Source organism: Polyodon spathula, chromosome 1, assembly GCF_017654505.1.
Source record: "Polyodon spathula isolate WHYD16114869_AA chromosome 1, ASM1765450v1, whole genome shotgun sequence".
NCBI classification, from domain to species: Eukaryota; Metazoa; Chordata; class Actinopteri; order Acipenseriformes; family Polyodontidae; genus Polyodon; species Polyodon spathula.
Genome location: NC_054534.1, coordinates 37,523,582 through 37,547,741, shown reverse-complemented (window position 1 = coordinate 37,547,741; position 24,160 = coordinate 37,523,582). Strand labels below are relative to the sequence as shown.

The 24,160-nt window shown below is 34.9% G+C and overlaps 1 protein-coding gene across 1 annotated transcript; it reads right to left on the bottom strand.

The window, feature by feature from the left end:
• Window positions 1–583: 583 nt before the first annotated feature.
• Window positions 584–21,882, bottom strand: LOC121318174 (fibroblast growth factor 10-like). Its single transcript, XM_041254580.1, has 3 exons — window positions 20,666–21,882; window positions 3,944–4,047; window positions 584–2,290 (listed from the first exon to the last, which is right to left on the bottom strand). The coding sequence occupies exons 1-3, from the start codon at window positions 20,952–20,954 to the stop codon at window positions 2,093–2,095; spliced, it is 591 nt and encodes a 196-aa protein (XP_041110514.1). The 5' UTR covers window positions 20,955–21,882; the 3' UTR covers window positions 584–2,092.
• Window positions 21,883–24,160: the final 2,278 nt, after the last annotated feature.

Genomic DNA, 24,160 nt, shown 5'->3' with positions numbered 1-24,160 from the left:
GCCATTCATTCATAGCGGATTTTTCGTGCTGAATGGGCAATTTTTTTTGAAGATACATTTCTAGCAAGAAACAAATATGGGGCTTTAAGTTTATTTGTGTGTTGTACTGTAAGTTTGCGATTTGTTTATTTTGATTATGTTGCAAGTTGGTCTATAGTATTACTCGTTATTGTGTATTTTGCCAACACCGTCAGTTGTAAAAACTAATCTGTTATATAAAAGACAGCAACTTAATAAAAAAATAGATAAAACAATGTTACCAAATGGCAATTGTTTCTCATCTAGTGGTTTCTATAGAACATTATTTGAAGCATTTTATGACACAAGAAGAAAATGATAGTGAAAGGCTTTTCCATACCACCCCTTTGGAACACTGGTCCCTATAAAATACAATAACAGACTGCTGTATACCATCTTTTGTTCAAAACTTTGTGTAGGTGGTGCAGACAGCTACTGTATTTCAAAACTGCTCAAGGGGAAAGGGTTATATCTTCAGTTGCTTTGAATAATAATTGACAATGTTTGTATATGATAACCTGCATATTGTTGAATTCATTTTTCCAGACCAAAACACATTCTGGGAAACATCCAACTTTATTTAAGAAACCAATTAGAATGACTCAACCATTCTATTTTTCACAAGGGGAAACATTTTATTTAGATTTTATATTAAATGGCAAGATAACAAGGGAAGTGCTGGCTAGACATTGCATAATAATAACTTATAAAGGATCAAACAAAACCAGCAATCCAAGAGGTTAAACTTAAATATAACTGACTCTCCAAAATGACAGCTCTGTACCAAAATAATACAGTTTCCAAACAACAAAAATAAAACTGACATTCACAGCAAGAATTATGAAGATAAACAGCGCATCAATATAATCTCATAGACTTATCATTTAGTGTACTCATAACAAAATAATATTAATTTACTACTTGAACCTTTTTTTTCTACTATTGACACTAAAAGGAGCCTTAATGCAGTAACTTTTAATGGAATACAAAGTGAATATGTATCTTCTCGTTGATCTAAATGAACCTGCGATGACTTCTAATGCTCCAGGAATAACACACTGCCTATATGCAGTGGGAAAAGAAAGAAAACATGTTAATCCTGTAGTGTGAAATTTCAGATGCTTAGCCACAATTTAATGTGGGCACCTGTAATGTATGTTTTGACAGTGCCACATTATGCTACTGCACATGCCAAATTTTGGCTTTCATTGAACGCCTGCCTTAATCCCCATTGCCTCACTGTTAAAATGTACAATAAGTTAAAATCAGTGCTTTCTAAATATATGATACAACAAAAGGACATATTTTTTGATGTGATAGTATAGTGTATTTACATTTTCTTTTTATTTATTTTCAGTTTCTCAAACTGTAGTTAACATCTCCACAGGACAATGTTAAGTTTTGTTCTTAATATCATATAAAATAAATAATTTATCAAGAAAGGATTAGAAAGGAATGAAGAACAAGCTTAGCATAGCATTCATTCTGTTAGAGTAGTTTAAACTATATTGTTTATATTTCTAAATCCTGTCCATTCTTTGTTGATGTCATTCCTGAAGCCCATTGCTATTGTGTCAGACCCAAGTGCTTCCAGTAAATGTTTGCGTGTCTAGCTGTTCAATTGGATCATTAGGCATGAGTGCGCATTTAAAGTCTTTGATATGAGTTAGTATGCCATAAATAACTTCTCCCAAAGATCATATAACATAATACGATTAGACTGTGTTGTTTCCTTTTGAAAGTATCGCAGCGATTACCAATATGTTCTGTGTTGGAAATATCTTCCATCCCATTTCCTTTTGTCCATTCTTTGATTAAATGATTTGGTACAAAACATCTTAAAAAGTACCCCCTGTGCCAGTTACAATTAAGTAGGAGTTTAAAGGGCTTGTTTTGATTAAAAAAAAATTAAAAAAAAAAAAAAACACATCTGCAGTGTCACTGTTGGAGGTCTCGACATGTCCTTGTGTTTGAATAGTGCCTTCCTTGCTATCTTTTTAAAATAAAAGTTTAAAGTGAGCCTGCTAGTTCCATCTCTTTTCAGTGCAGCAGCATTCCTTGAACGAATCCATATCTACTGTGGTACCACAATGGGAAGAAAGTGTGCTGCAGTGTTTTTTCTTCGTGTTCTCTGGCCTTTCTTCGGAGACCCTTTGCCGTTTAAAGCCACAAACATTTGTTTGCCTTTGTTCTTCCACTGCAATGAGGCGTATGTATTATAACCATTTTCTTCTATTCTTTCTTTCAGTTTGCAGTCAACACCAAACTCTTTCTTTAAAAGAAAAAAAAAGAAAAAACACATTTGAATACACATATTAATGCATATGATATCCATTGTCTGCAGCCACCGGTGACACAGGTATTGTCAAAAGCTTGTTTTAAGTGGAGTAACAGTATCTTTACTAGAACTGTATACAGGTAGGCAACGCAAAAATAATTCATATACTAATACTAAATATAATTATAACAGTAATAGATCCTATGTTAGTACTGGCAGGGTTGTTTTTTGTTCACCAAATGAAACAATCTCTAGGTTATCTTTGAGAAGTAAGAACATACCATTCTTTCTCCTCATCGAAACAAAAAATAGTCCGAAGAGAGGTGTGAATTTAACAAAGACCTAATGAATTTAGCTCTCCTTTACCTTTATATATTTGCAATTTTTTTTTTTTTTTTTTTTTTTTTTTTTAACTTTTACTGATGCTACTTTTCATTAGTGATTTTTACATTTTGGAAGAAAAGTGTAACAGCTGAAGAGAGGTTTGGATAACTATTAACCGTTTTGTAACAAAGACATGAGAATGACCCCCCCCCCCCCCCCCTCCCCTCCCCTCCTCAAAACCCTTAAAAAGTGTTGAAAGCATCCACTTTTCTGTGATTCTGAAAGGAAACAGCACCAGCATTACATGCGTATATGGGGAGTAGCTCTTTCATTTCTGAGAAATTCTTTTTAGTTTTGAGTGTGCACTTGTTGCGTACAGCTGCACTTCTTTTGAATCTCTTTTTCAAATGGAGGATTATTCAAGTGCAATGGCGTGGAACTGTTCATAATAACCAGACAAGGTCATTTTATAGGGGCTAAACATCTAACTTCTTCTCAAATATGAAATAATTCTGTAGTTTCAGACCTGTAACTAAATAGATTGGAACCGTGGAGTAGGCTTACAAAATACAGTACTTACTAAAACATTAGTAAACCGATACACTAGTAATTGTATGTAACAGTTAACCCAATCCAAGATCAAACATGTAAAACAACTTGTATTACTAGATTTTTTTTCATTATTAATAATTATTATTTTAGAGAAAGGAATGTTATATAAAAAGACACTCACACTTCCCTGACAGTGACTTCTGCCAATCGCTATACACACATTTATAATCCTATTCTGTAATAGTTGTCAGATAATTAATTGAAATGTTACCATTGCAGTCTATAAGAAGATTGAGGCAACATAGACATGTTAGAACAAGTTCCTGTTGTGTTGTTAAAGCTGTTTTGAGTCCATAGAATACACTTTTTTTGAAGACTGTGGTGACCTTAAATACATATATACATACCATGGTATGCCCGGATATGCTAGTTCAGCTGTTAGTCTATATTTTTCCCCCCCTCCCCCAACTTTTCTCTGCTGCATTGTCCAACTACAGATGCAAAAACACAGAGTGCCACATTTAACCCCCACACCTCATAATTAATGAAAAGCATTGTCATTATTAGTATTATTATTATGTTGTTGTTGTTCATAACACCAACACCACCACCACCACCAACAACAACAACAACAATAATATAGGATAAGTGGCATAGTTTATCATTTTATACAAATTATAATACATCATTTGAATGGAAGACACCCAATATTATGCATACAACAATGGCATTTTATACTGTCCCACTAGATTCCCATAGGGGCATACTTACTGCTCCATATATCTTCCCCTGCTTGTTCATTGCTAAGTAATAATTGCTGTTCATGGCATTGATTGCAACAACACCAACCTCCACTGATTTTATCTCCAGTATACCTGCAATGAAAGGAATTTGAAAAAATTAATCTCCTGTATTGAGAACAGTTTTACATCAAACTGGAACATTTTAATAGTTTAAGGATCTCTTTGGCATGAGAGTCACAGAACAGATAAATCCCAGGGTAACTTCACTGGTTCCCAACATGGCACCGCTACAGTAAATGTAGTTACAAATCTATGTACAGTACACACGTTTCATCCAGACCCATACTCTGTTTCAGAGAAAGGCTACTTATAATGTCACATAAAAAAATTAAAACAAAACCTAAGGCGAAAGAGATTGCTTTATATAAATAATCTGGTTTTATGTTGCATGCTTTGTTGTCCAACCCAAGATACAGGGATATTGAGTCCCTTGACAAAATGCAAAGTAATATGATATGTGATGCTTTTTTTTTTTCTTTTGGGTGTCTAAAATTTCTTTTCTTCAGTATTTCAAATGTGCTTTTGTGACAGGTTTTAATATTTTTTTCAAAAGGCATATATCCTATGATTTTGTTATATTGTGACATTGTTTAAAAAAAGCAAGAAGCAAGATTCAGCATTAAGCAAATAATATGATGATGACATGACATTGTATTTGATATTTAGGAGGGCTTTGTCAGGTCTGACAAGGTGATCCTTGTATGCCTTGGGCAATGAACTCTTAGAAATAGTTTGAGTCATGGGAAATGACACAAACTAGGTAATAATGTCTTTAGTCGCTTAAAGAATATAATGCCATGTCCTCTGTGGTTTCAAGTAGATACAGTGCATATCACATCAGGGTTTTACAGAAGGGTTTTGACAGCTATAGCTCTGTTAAATGCAATTACAGTTAGTCTTACTTCACCGCACACACTGTAATTGCATATTTTTCAATGCCCCATATGATTTTTTACTCATTGTAATTAGAAACATCCCATATAATTTGTCTGAATATCTCTGGTAAGCAGAGCAGAACTATCCTTACTTGACTTTCAACTTCCGAAAACAGCAACTCAGACATTAAAACCATTATTGCCTTATTTAAAGTCACACACTGTTCAAAATAATATTGTAACCTTTTGTTTTGATGATAAACCAGACAAAAGAGACAGGAAAACTGCCTACTATGACTCAACTTGGTTGTTTTATCTGAACTCATTAAATACATCACCTTACTGGTTGTAACATGGTGGCCTTTGACTGCCCAGTGTGCTCATTGAACACCACAGTTTTTATCCGAGACCCCATTGATGCAATACAAGTTTGGTTTTGCTTCCTCATAGCTGAGTATACAGTTGCCACATCCTGGCCGGTGTAATTTTTACAATGTCTTAAAAAAAGGGTCTAAGACAGTTCTTTGATCAGAACTTAATTGGCTTTGCTGTCTGCTTTTAACACAGTTACAGCTTATTTAGTTGGGCAACCTCTTCTTTAGGCCATAGCCTCAAATCCCCTTCTGAACCCTGTGAGAAGGATGTGTTTTACTGGACCCTTATAAAGTGTGCAGAAGGAGAGTAGTGGCAGCTGCTTCCTGTTCTAACATGTGTATTTTATTACTCCCCAAACAAGCCCTTGGCCTTCAACTTAGACTTCTGGTAAGGTCAAGGCCTCTGGGCCCTATTCTCTAATTAAGCCTGACTTTAAAATCACCAGAGTTTGACTAATCCAGATGGGAAATCGGGATCTGTTAGCTGTTGCACCTTTCACCTCACCACACATCTAGTAAATACTGCATTTGTTCCCGGACCTTGTTGGCCAAATTCTTTTGAATAAACCAATGAGAGACATTTGGAGACTAGGAGCATCCCCATGTAGATTCCCCATGTATTGCTGATGTTAAAACATGTACAGTATGTACAGAACAGCTTTTGACAAAAAAAAAAAAAGCATTTCATATTGGTTGTTATTGCTGGCACATAGTATGAAAAAAAACCACATTGTTTTTCAAACATGGTATATCTAAAATAGAGTAACTTTATATAAAAATATAATAAGTATATATATATTATATATATATATATATATATATATATATATATATATATATATAATATATATATATATATATATATATATATATATATATATATATATATATATATATATATATATATATATATCTCTATGCATTTAAGAAAGAGATTAAATCTTCTCTAATTCAGGATTTTAAGTTTCCGCAACAATGGGGAAATACTCCTACTAGAATCTGGATGAGCAAATGTTTTAGTTTACAAAGTTAAAATCAATTTGGTGCACGAGTGTTGAAGTTTAAGTTTTAAATGTGCATGACAGCACACAACAGTCGTGTGTACATGTCCAGTAGTCAATAAATAGATATTAATGTATAAGAATTATTATATATCAGATATATATATATATATATATATATATATATATATATATATATATAATCAGTGCATTATCATGTACATGTTTGACATAATGTTCATCAAAATGTATGACAAGTAGTTTTCACAGAAAGACCAGTTCTTCTTAAAAATTAAAAAAAAAAAAAAAGCCAGGGAAATGACTCCACAATGATGTATAATGGGATTGTTGCATGCTTGTTTATTTATGACATGAGTGCAATGCATGAGGATTAGAGTCTATTTTCTGGGAGATTAGAACGTTCTTTCCGACGATCCAAAGTTTCCTAACATATCTTGTTCCCTGTATCACTGGATATGTAAATCAATAGCCTCCCCCTCCCAAGCCTGAGGTTTAAGAACAAGAGTACAGAAGAGGAGGAGAGTTGAAATGAGATGACTGAAAGATGGTGGGAGATTACTGAGTCCTTACTGATCAAAGATACCAGGATTCAGGCAACAAAAGAATTGTATAAAAAGCTTGCGGGACAACCTGATTCTGCTGAATGTATGAAGAGAACCCTTTCTCCAGTAATACCTGAGACAAGATGTTGTTGCTGAAGTCTGAGATTTTAAAATTAGATATAGTCCAGGCCGCAGAAAGCACCTGTCCTAGACACTTTACTTCTTAATGCTTTGATGTGATATTTAAACTGTCAGCAAGGCATTTTCCCCCTACATTTGCCTGTCTGTTTTGGGAGTTGAAAGGCATAACTGATAAAAAAAAAAAAAAAGGTTTAAATTGCAACAAAACTTCCTCCTAACTTTGAACTCAACCACAAGTTATTCTAACACTTCACTGGGGGAAAGCCACACAGTTGAAGTCCCACTAAGCAATGTTTGTCAATGACGTGTTGCACTGCACTGTTTAAACTACAGTGGAGACGTTTCCCTTTTGGTGAAATATTCCAGTTTTCTTTTAAGAACACCTTTAAGGAGCTTCGCAAAGTACCTTAATCTTAAATATTTTTAAAAAGTAAAATAAATAGCTGATACACATAAAAGGTATGGGTGGCACTGATATGTACAATATAAATATTTATCCTTTGTCTAATAAAATCCAGCCCAGTTTGGTAGACATTATTTCAATCTGTTTTTGGGAGGTGTTCTCCAAACATTCACAATAACAATCAAAACTGGGACTAATTGGTGTCTTATTTAATTAGTGGCCACTCCAGTAAAGACCTGTCACAACAAGGTTGCTCAATTTTACACCGGTTATGCTGTGATAAACATTAGTTCTCATGGCTAGTATCATAGTCATAAGTATCATATCAGAAACTTCTATCTTCAGCATAATTCCTTGCTGGAATATGTTACTGGATACTGGTAACCTAAAACAAATACTGTGCACACAACCACACTAAAACAAACACAGGATTAAGAGGTTACAAGTTTTACATGAAAAGGTCTTCTCCTTGGAGAGACCGAACACATTATACTTGTTTATGTGCAAAAAACAAATAGACTTGTTGGAAGACCCCATTTTCTTTTTTTTTGTACAGTTTTGCAAGACTTATCCACTTAGTATATTCTACAGTTCTCTGGGAAAAAGAACAATAAACATATCTAAAGTATGTGCGTATTTGATCAAGAAGCGCAGTGCATGATGCATCAAGGTTTGTCTACCTGAGTTTCTCGTTAGAGGCAATCTTCTGCACACAGCTATTCCCATTCATTTTGTGTGTGCTAACAGAAGAGGTTAGTTGAGTGTAAACTGTAGGGGTTGTCTGCTTCCCTTGAATAGTTCTAATAGGCCTGGGAACTGACCAGATCTCCTCTGCTGCTCTGAAGCCTGTTCTTTTGATGGGCATGCCTTTTCAATTACTTTTACACACAGCTATGCAATAAACAGAGCAGATTCCTGATTAAAATTTCATTTTTTGTTGACTTTGCATTGGCTGATAATGACAGTGACTTGCACCTTTGATCTGGTTAATGAAGCAGCAGAAGTTTGATTCTGTAGCTTTATATAAGTTATATAAGTTTTCCTGCATTTGGATAAAATAGGTTTTGATTAACTCACCAGCACAGGCAGTAACTGAATATGACTCTCCATAACCTTTTCACGGTTTTCACTTTTAAAGTTATAATTCTTATTTATTTACTTGTTTACTTTGATCTCCTGTGCAAAAAAAAAAAAAAGTGCTAGTTTTTAATTAGTCACCGTTTTGTGCTGTGAATAAAGTTTGTTCGAGGGAAACTTTGATTGAATACAGAGGTATGCAGGCATATGGTATTAACCCTATACCAATATGTTAACTTTTAGCTGGTGTTTATAATGTTGACTTTTTTTTAATTTTTTGTGTGTGGGAAGAACCTCGTGAAAGAATCCAAACTGAACGCCCTGGAACTAACATCCTCTGTTTATCCACAAAGCCAAAACAACACGACCAGCAGATGGTAAAGCTTCCACAAATTCCCTTGCCAAAGTTTTCTGACCCTGCCCAAGGATGATGAGACATTCCAGCCTGCACACAATTAGTACCAATTGTGAAGCTGATTGTGTGATTTGGGCACAAGGGTATAAAGACACACAGACTTGTGTGACACATAAGCTTGTTTACCCTTCAACTACTTTACCATCAAATGACAATAATATCCAATTGCTGACATTCACCCCTCATAATGAGAAATGTTGTTACTGTTATGAGACTTAAAGATTCTCCTTAATATAGACCCCTTTTTCTCAATGGTTTGGTTCATGTGTTCTGTACTGGTGCATTAAACCAATCAAGTAATCTGTGCATGCCTCTAGGACTGTGTCAAAGTCACCTTTGGTGTAAAGGATTAGCCTTTCCACCACAAAAATGTCTCTTTATCTGGTGCCTGTCACTGAGAAGAGGATATAACCAGTTGTCATGAGCCTGATGTTCTGCAGAAGCTTGGTTTGCGTTCCATTAAAGAGCTGTGCTTTAATCCTGAATATACTGAATAGAAAAGCAAATACAACTGTTTTAAAGTAAAATCTAAGGTTCCCCATTCTAATAGAATTTTCATTGATTGGTATGATCAATATTGCAGTTTTAGAATGATCCATATGATTCTCATTTAAGTCACCATATCTCTCACACTCACTCAAACATGTACAATCAGCATACCGGTACCTCTCAAGGAAGCACAGCTTTTGGGGTAGATTAGATCTTATCCCGATTAACCGAGGCATATAAACTAAGCTTCATCAGACGTAAAGAATCAGAGCCTTAACAAAGTTAAAAGCAGCACACTTTGGCCTGCTCTACAATCTCCAAAACAAATCTACCAAATGGATTAGTGATTATTGGTTCTGTTTTGTCTTGCTAACAGTTTAGATGGTCATCTACCCAAAGTGTAGGAAAATCTGAATTTGCATAAAAGGATCCAAAGCTCTTCTGAAATGAAGAGGCACATACACTTATTCTGCCCTGTATGCATTGTGACTGAAATTCTTTATAAACTCTGAAATCACATGGTAACAGAAAGACAATTTGATTTTACACCCTAGAATATACTGCCTGCAGGCACAGTGCAGCATAGCCCAAGTCTGAACAAACTGAATAGTGACAGCAGTGACAGTAAATTTGCAGGGCATGCACACTCGAGTGATGTACTGTAACTCACGTATAGCAATAATGAAAAGTCCTCTTTTAAATACAAATCCAGAAATTCTGCAAAGTAGCTGGTCAGCCAGGCTTCTGGGTCTTGCATGGGAAAGCGTAGCATTAGAAAACAATAAAGCAGCTGGAGGTTGAATATAAAATCTGTGATGGATACAATCCAGGGCTACTGGCTAAGCCTCTGCTGCCCTTGCTAAATCACACCATCTCTCCTTTCCAACACATGTAACATATTAACAATGCAATAATTAGTACACATTCCTGCCTGCTCCTTAAAAGTTTACTCCAGATGCTGCTTTGGTCAGATCCTGCTTTTATTACCTTTGATGATTCACTTGGTTATGTCAGTCCCAATTCCTGTTCATTAGACCTACCAGCAGTTAAGCTGGGAATGGCCAAAAGTACAGATTCTTACAGAAATGCCCTTGCTCCTGTTTCATTGCTTCACCTCGATACATTATGATAAGCCTTACTTCCGGACATACACATTATAGTTAAGAGGGATGCAATCTGTTTGCACCTAATCTAACGACCATTGTATCAGCTTTCCATGGCTCACTGATATGCTTCAATCATAAGCATTCTTTGTTAAATAGTCATGAATTATGCATATTGTGGAGGTATATCTCTCTACTGCAGTGGGTGAGTGCAATTTGTAAACATGTTTCAGGCAAAACACAATTAAATTGCATTATATTATGCAAACATAATGAGCCAATTATGGATCTAAAAAAATTCTCAAAATAGTTCAATAAGTATTAAAACCATTTTGAATCTGTTACCTAACTGTAAGGTGACTTTTTATTACCTATCAATTATGTGTTTTAATAAATAATTATTCCTGCTATATGTAAAGCATGATTTTATTAGACACTACTCTCCAGGCATCAGGACTACATTAAATCTGTTAACCAAAATTGCTGTTTTTTGATTAACAACAGTCTGTTGGGAACTGCCTTTAACAACATTTGCCATATGAGAATTTAACATCTGACCACATGCAAAGATTTATGGATAGAAGGATAATTCACAGGGATTGGATGGGTTTTGTTTTAAAGACTTTCTCACATTGATGTGTGAAGCAAATGGAATCCCTGACTTGTATTATATAATCTGTTGCACATCAATAGTAATCATTGTGAAATGGTGAGGTATCAATTAAACAATTAAAACATCTGCTTTCCTGGCTGTCCGTGGTGGCTGTACAGCACTGTAGGGTTCTCTCATTTTCATCCCAACTCCCTACTTAGTGAGCTGCACATTGGTATTATTAAAACATAAAAGTGAATTGCTTTTAAAAATATGTGAACTACTACTCTTTCATTGCTGGTATGTTCATCTGCTATATAATCATATAATCAAACTGCACAGCAGCAGCTCTTCAGTACTCTGATGAGAGGTCTTACTTTTGGGCTGCTTCTTCATGCTTCGCTTCATTAATGAACTCCGCAGACTGAAGTTCCTGTTCACTATCAATGTAAGGACCACATGTTTACTTTTTTCTGAAGTTTCAGTGGAATTGTGTATGTTTGGCAACAAGTTTGTGAGAAAAAAACAAAACAAAAAAACTATCAAAAGCGCTGGTGGTCAAAGCTGTAAGCCTGTAACTTTGTAACTGCTGTATAAAGGAATGGCACTCCACCAGATTTCAGTAACAGCTCCCCAGGAGATATAAAACTGGGGGCCTTGTTAAAATATGAGTAATTTATTTTTACTATGCATTTGGACTTCCACTCTTATCTATTTTACTTCACACCTTCTTTAACTTAACATACTAACAATGAAACCACACATCATTCTGGAATCTGTTCTGAATTTTATTTTCAGAAGCTGCGCAAGTGTCAATAAAAGAATGGTAAGGAACACTCTGGCATTCTTAATACAGTTTTGATAAGCAGATTTGCTTAGTCTGACTAAATAAATCAGAGTGGTTGTGACATTTAGTGCTGCGTGTCAGACCTCCAGAAAGCTCACACAGCAAACTGAATTCACTGTGGTTTGGAAACCATTGTATCATGGCCTAAGAGTTGTATCATTCCACTTCATATGAAAGCATATAAAGACATAGGTATACTAATTAGAATTCTATTTTTATGACTCAACATAGTTCAGGAATCAAATGAATCATTGGCCTAGAGCAGTTATTTATTTATTTTATAGCACCACTTGTGTAAATAGAATGTTCATTTTTATTAATGTAGTTGAAATGAAATGTATAAACAGAGGTGAAAGCGATTACATTACATTGAAGCTAAAGAGGCACAGAATTAGGAAGGGGGGTGGGGTTCTAGTTTCTGCAATGTCCTTGGCTCCTAGCCATTCTTTTTTTAACAAAAGCAATGTTGCTATTATACATTGAAATATGGGGCTCAACGTGAGTATTTTGACTACACAAAAGTGACAACCAAAAATATTGTATTGCAAAGTAAACCCTTTCACAATAAACACCCTATGAGCGCAAACAAGCTATAGACAATGAAAATCAAATTACTACTTCATATTTTTTTTAGAGTGGTTCACTTCTTGTATTCCATTGTACCAGGAGGTTACAAGATTAAACATCAAGTGTGCTTATCAGAGATGTGTTAGTAAGGGGTTAGAGTAAATGTTTTGGGTTAGCAGGTCTCATCACATGAGCAGACCGAGCAGACTCTTTTTTTAAAGTTGTATTTCAAGTATAGATACTTCTTATCGAGAAGTATCTACTTCTTATCTACTTCTTATCTTTATTATCGAGCAGACTCTTTTTTTAAAGTTGTATTTCAAGTGTAGATACTTCCATCTCATGTAATATTTTACAGTCACTTCTGGGTCTTTGTCAGTATTAATTACTTGACTTGAAAATAGGTGGCAAAAAAAACTAAAGAGGAGTTTTTAGAGCCGAACAGGCAATTAGACTATTACAGGAATTAGTGTCTCCAGGGTATATATGCACACCGGACTGCCTCTTCACCCACTTAATGACAGTGCTGTTTGCATGACTGTTTGTAAGTTCGTAGCATCCATTGAACACTGGCATTTTTGAAGCTTAATTGAACTTCATACAGTCATAACTAAGTTTTAACTGATTTGTTTTAAAACCACATTTACACACAATAGGAATGTCTTTGGCAGTTACATCTAAAACCAAAAGTGAAGACATTTCATTCAACACTTGTTAATGAAAGCCATATGAAAGGACAGCTTTTGCTATTAAAACACATATTACAATTGGTTTATTTTGCTAATAAAAGTGAGGTTCTATAATGAGGAACTTGTTACATTCAAACTCCAAACTGCTAATACAGACACTGAGAGACGTTTGCTTTTCAACCAAAATCTAAAGATGGCAAATAGGTTAAACAGATATAAATATATTTCACTGAGTTCCACATTGAAACCAAAAAGGTTATCTGGCTTCAGATGTAGCAGCCTTGAGAAAAAAATATCAACAATTAAAGCTAAAAGCTTATAATGAGCAGATTAAAATAGGAAAGGAAACTTCAAAATTTAGACAAGGTCGGCCCCCATGGGTTAGATGGTGGGGAGACTGGCAGACAAGCCAAACAGTGGATAATATGTGGCATTACAACATCTTGCCTCATGTTTTAAGTTGAGAATGTCCCTATTATAAAGCAACTGAAATGTTCAGACATGTGCAGCCATTTAGATAGTTGTGTGAATAATACATTGTAGTAAATCTTTCAGGAGAATATAACAAAGTGAAATTGAATAACAAGTGATTGTTTATCAATGAAATAACCAAGACTGCCCAATAACTTCAGGATTGTCAAATTATTATTTTCATTTGTTATGCGTTGAGGACAAATGTCACACAAGAACTTTGTATGACATACTATAGGTACTAAACGTTAATTTGAATTTTGAAAGAAAACATTGCTATTAACAATCACTTTTTAAAGCTGCAGTGGTCAATGAAATATATACATACATCGAAAATGTAATATATTATCACAAAGCAGGCCCTTAAATGAGTCCCCTTTACACTTTTGCAATGACCAGGGACCTACCAAATTGTTTCAAGTAGCAGCTAATTAGAATAATGAGGGCAAAAGGTTATACATGCATCTGGTCCCCATACTTATAAGATGCAGACTGAACTTTCAAACTTGGTGACAAGGGTAGAAAAATGCAGTCCATGAAAAAAAAAAAAAATTCCCAGTTTTTTCACCTGTGTCACTTTTTGAAATGAAAGCTATGTCTGAGTGTACAAATACCGGTGCTAAGTTTCCAATTTAATTGTCAGTAACAGAGCGAGCATAAGGAGGTGAGGAAAGAAGGTAGGGCCTGATGGGTCAGCCCTCTCTCTGGGGTACTCTAGGTTTGATCAGGTCTGGCTTTCATTACATTTTAGTGGATTAGCCTGTTTCCTTTATAGACAAGGGATAATAACAAGCCAACTCCAGGCCTGCTGTGGGATTCTGACAGTTTTAGTGCCTTGTGACATATGAGCTTTAGGTGCCAGTTCTTCTTCAAAAGCAGTGAAAAAAACCTCTAAGGTCAATATAAAGGTTAACAAAATCAATAAAGCAGGGTTATGTTTGTTCACCTCCATTTGCAGTGTCCTGCGAGTGCTGAAACAAAGTATCTTTTCAGTTGACAAGAAGCATGAATAAAAGGATGCTCTTCAACAAATCAAAGGGTTCAGTTCTTCTTCAGGTATGTTATTTTCTTCAGAAATGCATACACAAATAAACCACAATTCATTAAAGGAATGATAAATGAAAAGAAAGTAATCTAAATTAAGGTTAGGGAGATTTGAGAAGCAGGCATTATATCACAACTTTATAAGGATAAGTTTATGGGTTGGTCAGAAACTGCTCAGCAGAAGTTCAAATAGCTGTTTCTCTTCTGAAAGTTTTATTTGTTTGTCAGGTAAAATATTTCTTACATTCGAGCAGAAAAATCTTTTTTATTTTTTGGTTTTACCAAAAATGATATTATAATAAAATCTTCTAACAGACTAATTATAACATAGTGACATAATAACGATCGAGGGCCAATAAAGGTCGCAGGAAAGGCAGAAAACTAAAAACAACAAGTATGTTTGTATATCTTGGCCTAACAAACATAAGTTTGACCTTTTGAAGGAGCACAAAATGTTTTACTAACTATTTTTACAACTGAACAAAGAATCCATCGCTGTAATTAAATACACATGCTGGAAGCAGTAAAAAGGTAGTGTCCAGCTTACAACGACATTTTCTTTAAGTGCTTTCTGTGATTAAACTGTAGGCAAGAAAACATAAAGACACCAGGGTCTAATTTTAAAAGAAGCAAATTGATCATAACCTCTTATTTTATTTAGAATCATTCATGTCTTTTTTAATGTGTGCTGAAAAAGTCTAAACCCCTACAAACTATAAAGATAGATAACATTGGTAAAAGTTTCAGTGTGTGATGGGGATGATTCTCTTACATCAATGTATATTTTCTATCTAACCTGTACCATGTAACACAGACATGACCATACAGTATGTTGTGGGGTGTGATTATACGTGAAATAAGTGCATATAGCCACAAGACCACGGGCTTATATATAGTATGTAAACATCTAACAACAATTTTACAAAAAACACCTATGCCCAAGTATAAGCCCATGCATACATTTGCATGATTATACAGCACCTTTCTTTTTCATCAGATATCTCATAGAAATCTTCTTGGGCACTGATAACTATAATGTTTGTTAACTTGTGCTATAATCCTCTATAATGCTATAATATTAAAGCCAACAGTAAAAAAGGTACTATGCTTACATGACAGAAAATAAGCAGATGCAACATAGCGTTCTAAAGGGCTAATGATTGATAAAACTGATGATAAAGCATTAATTACAATAACAATGAGTTGCAGGCTTTTTGCTTAGAGTTAGAGATTATAAGAAAGTCAATGAAGGCAAGCAATCATGGAAAGCAATCATTTGTAGATTGAAACTATATTCGCTGACTATAAAAATACTAAGACATAACCAGACATTTGAACATTGAAGAAAGATGAAGTAGTCTATTGAACAAAAACCTGGTTGATGTAATTGCTTTAGCTGTTTTTTTTTCTTGTTTAACCCTCCCTCACAAATAAGATTGATTGCGATTATGGTGCATCAATGTTATTATTATAAGTACTTCAAACATGCTGCTAATTAAGCGGCCAAAAGCAAGAGAACATTAACTGTAATTTAATAGCACTTGTTTAAGACTCCCCTAGGGCTTCACATGTTAAGACCCCAACTTCTCCTCTTGCATAATCTCGCCAGGCAACACTGTGTCATATTTTATGTGAAGACCAGAACAGCTGTACTTGAACCATGTGTTGGATACCTGACCTATCCATCATGTGTACAAATTGTTCATTTTGGAACTTCTCAGTTGGCTATTTTTCAAACCACGTACAGTACTGAATGCATATTTTCAGCACTGGTGAGGTTTTGAAAGCTTGAGCTATTCACCATGGTGAAAAAAAATCACATTAAATAATAATGTATGCCCTCTAAATGTTGTATCCAGTTAATATACTTATATGTGCTTTTTAACATCATGTACTACTATTTCTGCACTCATGAATATGCGGCATGGTTAAGTAAGCCACCAGAATTTATATGTGTTGGTGCTGTCTCTGAGCAAGCCTGGGTAAGGTGGAATGTCTATAATGAGGCCAGTATAAAAATATACTACTAGAGGTGTGCACTGGTAATTTCTTACCCCCAGAAACAGTGGGTTTATTAGACATCTACCATTGCAAATTTTGTAGGGGTAGAAGTTACCAATGCACAGCCCTAGTTATCATTTATATAATGCCCAAGCAGCAAAATTACAGGTGACTTTATTAAACAAGTAAAATATCTTTGAATGCAGAAGAAGTAATACATGATTAAGAACAACTATCACGTGATTAGTAACAAACACAAAATGAAATACGGTATTATGCAAATTCAACATGTATAAAGTGTTCATTTAAGCCTAGAGAATAGTCTAGTGGAGTTAGTTACAAACCACATTTAGCTTCAGGCCATTAGACCGAGAAACAGAGAGATTTGCCACCGTGAAATGCAAGACTTGGATTTGACAACATGATTATAAGGCATCTGAACTTTGAACTGCAACTAGTGAACAATTGAACCTTGAACCCATGGGAGTGTTAAACTAAGCACTCTTAATATGTGCAAAGTGCTTTTTTTGTAATACCTGATTTTTATAATACAGATGTGTTTTTCATTCCTAAGAGCATATTGAATTATTAACTTATAGTACTACCGTATGTTTCCATATTGCACAGTTTATTTGCACGCACAGAACATATTTCCACTATAATAGTGATAAAGTAAAGCCAAACGACCCTACACAGCTTGACTATATCAAAAGTTATAGCTTACCAAAGTTTTAACCAGCTTGACACAGCAGGTAGGTTATAAAACCCCAAATACTCTCTAAAACTGTAAAGGAAATATATAATGATTTAAAAAAATGTTTCATTATAAATGCTGTCGGTGAGGAAGGTAAAAAGGTTTATGAAAATTGGTTAAAAGGGTAATGAACAAAGTATACAGTATATGTGTGTGTGTGTGTGTGTGTGTGTGTGTGTGTGTGTGTGTGTATATATATATATATATATATATATATATATATATATATATATATATAAATCTAAATATTTTGAGAACTTGCTGCAACGACGTCATGAAAACGGTCCTTTCTGTTTTAATCCATTTGCTTAATTCTACACTACAGTGTTTTATATCTACATTATATAGGCTGGTATTTCTTTAAAATATCAAAACATTTTGAAATAGAGTAAATCTGAATTAAGTTTTGCTTACATACTATACTTCAGAATCCAGAAATATGTAGCTCAAATATTGATATTTACAACAACAATTCTGGAAGATTAAATGCACTATTAAATTCACCACCATCTCTTTCTAGTCAGTGACAAACACAAGCCAAAAACTGCATTCTCACAAAGTGGTGCTCTGTAGCATACTTTACTAAAGATGTCAAAACAATAGGCCACTTTATGAAATAATCTAATTGCTTAGGCAATTTCCAAATCTGCTACTTAAATACAAGGCAACAAGCCTGGCAGCAACAGGACAGCTATTCTTTAGCTTTGTTCGAGTGTTTGAGCCGACTCCTGTTCTCCAAACAGCTGTCAGGTTACTCTGTCCATCCTACTGAAACATGCTTCGCCTCCACAATTGTACTTAGTTGAATCTGGTTACTATGCAGTCACATCCAAGTTACATACACTTCTTTCACAATTACATTAATTACATTTTTTCCAATAAACTTTCAAAAGAAATTGTTGCTCATTAATAACACTTTTTAAAGTATCTGACTTTACAGTAGTACAACTACAGAATGAACAATAAATACCTAGACAAATAAATAAGTACACATTTGGAAAGCATGTGTATGGGTCTGGCAGTACCCTAACATTTCTACTGGGACAACAGGAGGAATTTCTAGCTTTGTTTTGCATAAATGTATCCCATCTAGCCCATAAGTTTGGAGGTTAAAGACCATAATAGGCTATAATCTTATAGGCAGGCTAGCCCATGGGCACAGCAGAGGTTAGTTCCCATGTAATTACTTTGCATTAAGACAATATCTTAATTATGCTGTGTATTTGTACTGCATGAGGCCAGCTTACAATTATGGTAATATTCTAATTACACACACACACACGCACACACATGAAATGATTAACAAAACCCACACTTTCCTTTTATCATGTTATGTTTTTACACAGAGGTTTTTTTCAAAGGGCCTCATCGACAGCATCAAACTTGATTAAGCAAAAAACAAAGTTATATTGCGCTGAAATATATTTTGCTAATCCTTTCTTACAATTTACATTCATTTAAAAATTATAATTGAAGAAAAAGCCATACTGTGCTAGTTGTGCAGTTTTGAGATCCTCTTAGATAGCCCTCCTCAAAATAGTTGAGGTTTGGAGATACTCAAATCCTGCCAAATAGCTAGTCTTTAGGGCAATTTGAAATCTGAATAATCCTCTCATAATCATGTGCTATGCATTGAAGAGCAACACTGAATAATTAGATTGTGGTTAACTTTAATCTATCCAAATCTGCTTTGCAATATGTACCAGTGGTACAATATCATTTCCTCAGGAGCCAGCCTACCCATGGGTTAATAATCTGGTGAGATACCCAAGACAGTGTAACTTCACTGCCCCCTGAGACAAAGGACTTCGTTATTGATATTGTGGATACCAATCAAGAAACCTAGTCCACAATACCTGTTATAGAATAGACTTATATCATATGTACTCACTCATTATATCTATATAAGTGTTGCATAATAATTGAATGTACTTTAATAGTATTTAATAATAATATATTTATTTACTCAAGTATAATAATTACATATTGTGCTTTTATTTGACATTTCTTTTTTTCTCCTTATCAATTAATATCAATGTGCTTTTAACTCTTCACCTTATCAGTCTAAATGCTTGCCTGACAATCTTCAGTAGGCCACTGTTTGTGCTATATTTTGTTTAGTTTACTTCACTACAAACCCCATTGCAAGTTAAAGATATATTCAATGTGTTTAATACATTGCAACTGTCCCATTCTAAGTGTTATTGGTAAGTGACCAGCAAGCAGGATAAAGTCTCTTTCTACCCTTTTTATAAACATAATTGTAGGTAACAATGGTGAAGTGTTGGTAATTCAATTGTAAGTGCAAAACATAACTAACAAATCATTTTCTACTCAAGTCATATTGTATTTAAATAAAAACATTTCTGTTTTGCTATTTACAAATTTTCAATGATTCAGTTCTATTAGTCATTGCAATTTTTAATAGTACTTGTAAGTTGTCTTTTGGTTGATAAACTGTTGTTAGGATTCTGCAAAGTGTACATTCAAAATAAGGAAATAAATATGCCTACTGCATTTGTATTTTTGAATGACTCAATATAGCATTGAATCTAAATTTCAGCATAGTCCACATGTAGTCCACATGTTTGAAACATTGTGAATAGCAGAAACATATACTATATACTACTGCAAAGGTTGTGCTAGATTGTATTCAGTACAAGTACTTTGAAGATGTCATTCTGATCAAGTAGATGGTAATTAAGGAATATTTTAAATATATTACATACTTCAGTATATCGAAATATTATACAAGACAACACAATACAGACATGAGTATCAAGTTACTACAGGGAAGGCAGGCAGAAGACAAATAGTAGTATTGGTGCCTTAAAAGTTAGCTTTATAGACCGATCACTACAAACCAACATGCAGGACAGCAGTCTAAACCAGAACAGCACACTTTACTTTTTACAAAAAAAAAAAAAAAAATGATGTTCCAAAGTTATAAAACCAATTAAATAACAGTATGTAATCATTTTCAGATTTTAGCAGCTATTCATCAATAAAGACAAAGAAAAGTAACAATAACAATAAAGGAAAAGTGTTTCTGCAAGTTCAGAGCCTAAAAGAGTAAAGAATTAAGTTGAACAAAAAATTGGACTCTAGTGTGATAAATTACTTCATTTGTTTTCATATTATAACATTGTAACTACAAAAGGCTCTGGGATTATCTATATATACAAACAGTTGTTTTAGTGTTAAAATATTCTACTTAATCATTTTGAGTGTAAATATTTAGCCTCCTAACATCTGGAAAAGGTTTGAAAGGATCAGTTACTTACTAAATGGATCGTTCTCCTTCTTCGTCCCACTGACCTTGCCATTTTTATCAATCTTGAGAAAGTACTTGTGAAAGGAGAAGAGCTTTCTCCTGCGAACATCTCCTAGGAGGTGATCGTAGCTGCGCACATGCCTCCCGACAACCATGGAAGAATTGCTGACTTCGGTTGAGTGCATGTCTCTGCCGATGTCATTACAGGTAACGGACAAAGAGCAGACCAAGAAGAGCAAGAAGAAACAAGGCAGGTGTGAAAAGGCTGAGGCACCCTTTGTCAGTATCCATTTCCACATTGTACTGAAGCTCTCGGCACTAGAAAAAGCCTCATAGAAAGAAACATACTGGAACACTTGGGAAAAGTAAGAGGCAAGCCGCTAGTTTGTGGCTGGTTATCTCTGTGTGAGCTCCGGGCTGTGCTGAATGAATTGCACCAACATCCATAACTCAGGTGACAAACCACCTCCAGAGTGCTTTTTTATTTTATCTCCAAAGATCTTCAGTCAGTTTTCTTATTTTAATTCCTTAAATGTAATCCCTCTGAAGTCTGTGGGTTTGTCCAGCGATCCCCTCTGTGAAGTGAAGTTTTTTCCCCCCTTTAGTTCTGCTTCCTCAAGAAGTATTCACGACACTGAATGCAGCATATCTCCTCTGAAGTGTCTGAATCCTGTCACTCTTCTCACCTTATTTATTCTGTGAAGCAGAACAGATGTGATCTCTTTAGCTAATTGGCAGCCTATGAAACAGTTTGCTTTGAAGACGCAGAAGGAGTGTGTGTGTATGTGTGTGTGTGTGTTTTCTTCTTCTTGCCTGGTTGTAAACAAGTCAGAGGCTGGTGTATAATGTCTGATTACACCAAAGATGGGATGTGCCTGTGGTGATGGTCAGCCAGTCCCAGGGGTTAACCGGCAGGAGACATCTGAAACCATGAGGTGCAGTTGAAAAATTCCTTCTGAGGGAGTTCAGCCGATCGCTGCCCGCTACCCCTTTGCAGAAACCCTTCAGCCCTGGCTAATTGCTCGAAGTGTTCTTCTTTTCCTTTAAACACTGGCCACCAGCATGGGTTGTATACTTATGCTTTACTAATCTCACTGTCTTCTGTGCTGAACCCAACTCCCTCCTGGGAGCCCCTCTGTTGGTCTTGCCTCCTAGTGTAGTTTTTTTGGCAGTGAAGTGCTTGAGAGCCACCTGGAGCCTATTGCTTGGTTGCTTTCTTGTAAGCTCTCTCTTTTTTTTTTGGGAGTGTGTGTGTTTTATTTCCCCCCTCTGCACGTGAAGTGGAATAGCATACTGCAGGCAAGCCCTACAGACCAGATCATTGGTCAGGAACAGCAGAAAGACATAATTTAGTTTCCTTTTTGCAAACTTTGTCAATTTACAAGGATGTTCAATATAATGAATCATTTAATCTTTCTCTTTTGGTGTCTGTTGCTGAAATAAAAAATTCACACGTCAGCCTGCTCTATCCTTAAGACAACCATAACATTTATTGTCATTCTCGGAGCCCCCCACCCCTCCCTATCCTTACTAGAAAGAAAACAGAGACCTCTATAAACAATTTCTAATTGCTAGCAGGAGTCATTTACTGAATCACGCTTTAACTTCAAAGCAAGAAAGTTTTATTATTATGAAGATTTTACCATAGAATCTGTGTCGAAAGTCTGGTGTCTGAATTGTTTATTTTCCTTTTCACATTGCAGCCTACAGCCATATCTCCTGTCTTTTTCTAACTACTTATTTTCAGACTTTAGAACAAATAAAGTTTTCTTGTGCTTTAACAGATGCTCTGCCAAATCAGTGGATTGAATTTCATGGTATGCATATGATGCTTTTCTCCCCTTTCTTATTTTTCTTTGTAGTGTTTTGTAAGCATTTGGGTCACAATGATTAGCATTTACATGTTGTCTATTTAATAAAATAGACAACTGCACTTCCTAAATAGTACATTTGGTAACTGTTCTACGCTTAAATCTTAATTTGAATTAGTTTTAATGTCAATTAGTTAACATGTGATTCAAGCACTACTTACATTCTCAAATAACTTACGTTTTCAAATAAACTTTAGTAACACAATTCAAAGAGGGAGAGAGTAACTTTAACCCCCCTACTCTACAGATGTTGTCATATTACTCATATAATTGTATTTTTTTTAATTTTATTTTGTACTGTCCATTAGAAATCCCTTAAAACGTTTTGTTCTCTTTTGTTACCCCTCCCTTTTTTTTAAGTATGTGCAACCATTCTTGAATAATTATACTTTGATCTACTTCAGAGATCATATTCTGTTGATTCTGTAATATCCAACAAACAAGTAGTGTATACTCTAACCTACAAATACTGAAACAAGGGCTAATACAGTTCTATAGTGGCTGAAAATTAAACAAAAATGAACACCTTTTAAAATTTAACAAAAATGAACACATTTTTGCTGAGGAAAAAATCATAAATTAACATCTGCTTCAGCTGTATTCTTGGTAGCTTAACTGACTTACTGATGCCAGTTGTAAATAATGTTCATTTAAAAATAACGTACATGTAATATTTCTGATAGAAGCTTAGGTTACAAGAGACCTGTGAAAGTCACTTATTTTGTTGAACTGTGAGCTGACAATAAATATAATTTATGTATGCAATACATCATGTAGAAACTATAAGAGAATAAATAAGGGAGACACACACACACAGCAGGAAAGAGAGTGAGCTGCACTAGTTCCCCCTAGTGAGGTAAACCTCTTATAACAATATTGGACCAAATTTATGTGTATGGAATAAATGTATTTATTATTATTATTATTATTACTATTATTATTAATATTATTATTATTATTATTATTATTATTATTACCTTTTGCAGAATTTTCTGTACGTTCTCTTCTCGGTCTCTTTCCCGGTCACTAATCGCCACCTCCTTTCCCAGTTTAACTCATGTTTTTAGTTAGTGCATGATTTGCTTTTTCACAAACTGGATGATGTTATCAGTGGTTTCCCCTTAGTTGTGTTTCTTGGCCCACCCCAGTACAACCGATTTGATTTAGAGAACAAGAAACAAAGGAATCGGGTGAATCGGTACTGAAACAAATTATGATTTTACAGCTTCTCCGTTCCTGGCTAAAAATATGTTTAAAAGCCTTTTCTAATCACTGCAAATACTGGTTAAAAATCTGCCACTTGTGTTCCCTGTGTCCTTAAACAAGCCACAACTCAGCTAATTGGGAACTCGATTTACATGTTTTCTGTTGCACCAAAGGCAAGGATTCTATGCTTGTATCACAAGCAAGTGGGCTTTAAACTAACCACCTGGGTTATGCTTCACAGCTTGCATGGCAGAATCTGGTTTCACATTATTGATTACATTTAGGGTTAGCACTACGGTTGCTTTTAGGATTTACTGTTTGGGCTGGTGTTGATAATCATAAAATTGAGACTCAAATATGTAAAAGGCTTTAATCCTTGCAGCAAAACAACGGATTTGTAGCTTTTCATATGACCTGCAGTATGGACC

Bases quoted from the DNA above. Each gene is read 5' to 3' on its own strand.
- LOC121318174 (XM_041254580.1), bottom strand. From the start codon at position 20,954: ATGTGGAAATGGATACTGACAAAGGGTGCCTCAGCCTTTTCACACCTG. The intron at 4,048-20,665 runs GTAAGTAACTGA...CTTTCATTGCAG, and splicing joins GAAGGAGAACGATCCATTTA to GTATACTGGAGATAAAATCA. The intron at 2,291-3,943 runs GTAAGTATGCCC...TTTCTTTTAAAG, and splicing joins AGGGGAAGATATATGGAGCA to AAAGAGTTTGGTGTTGACTG.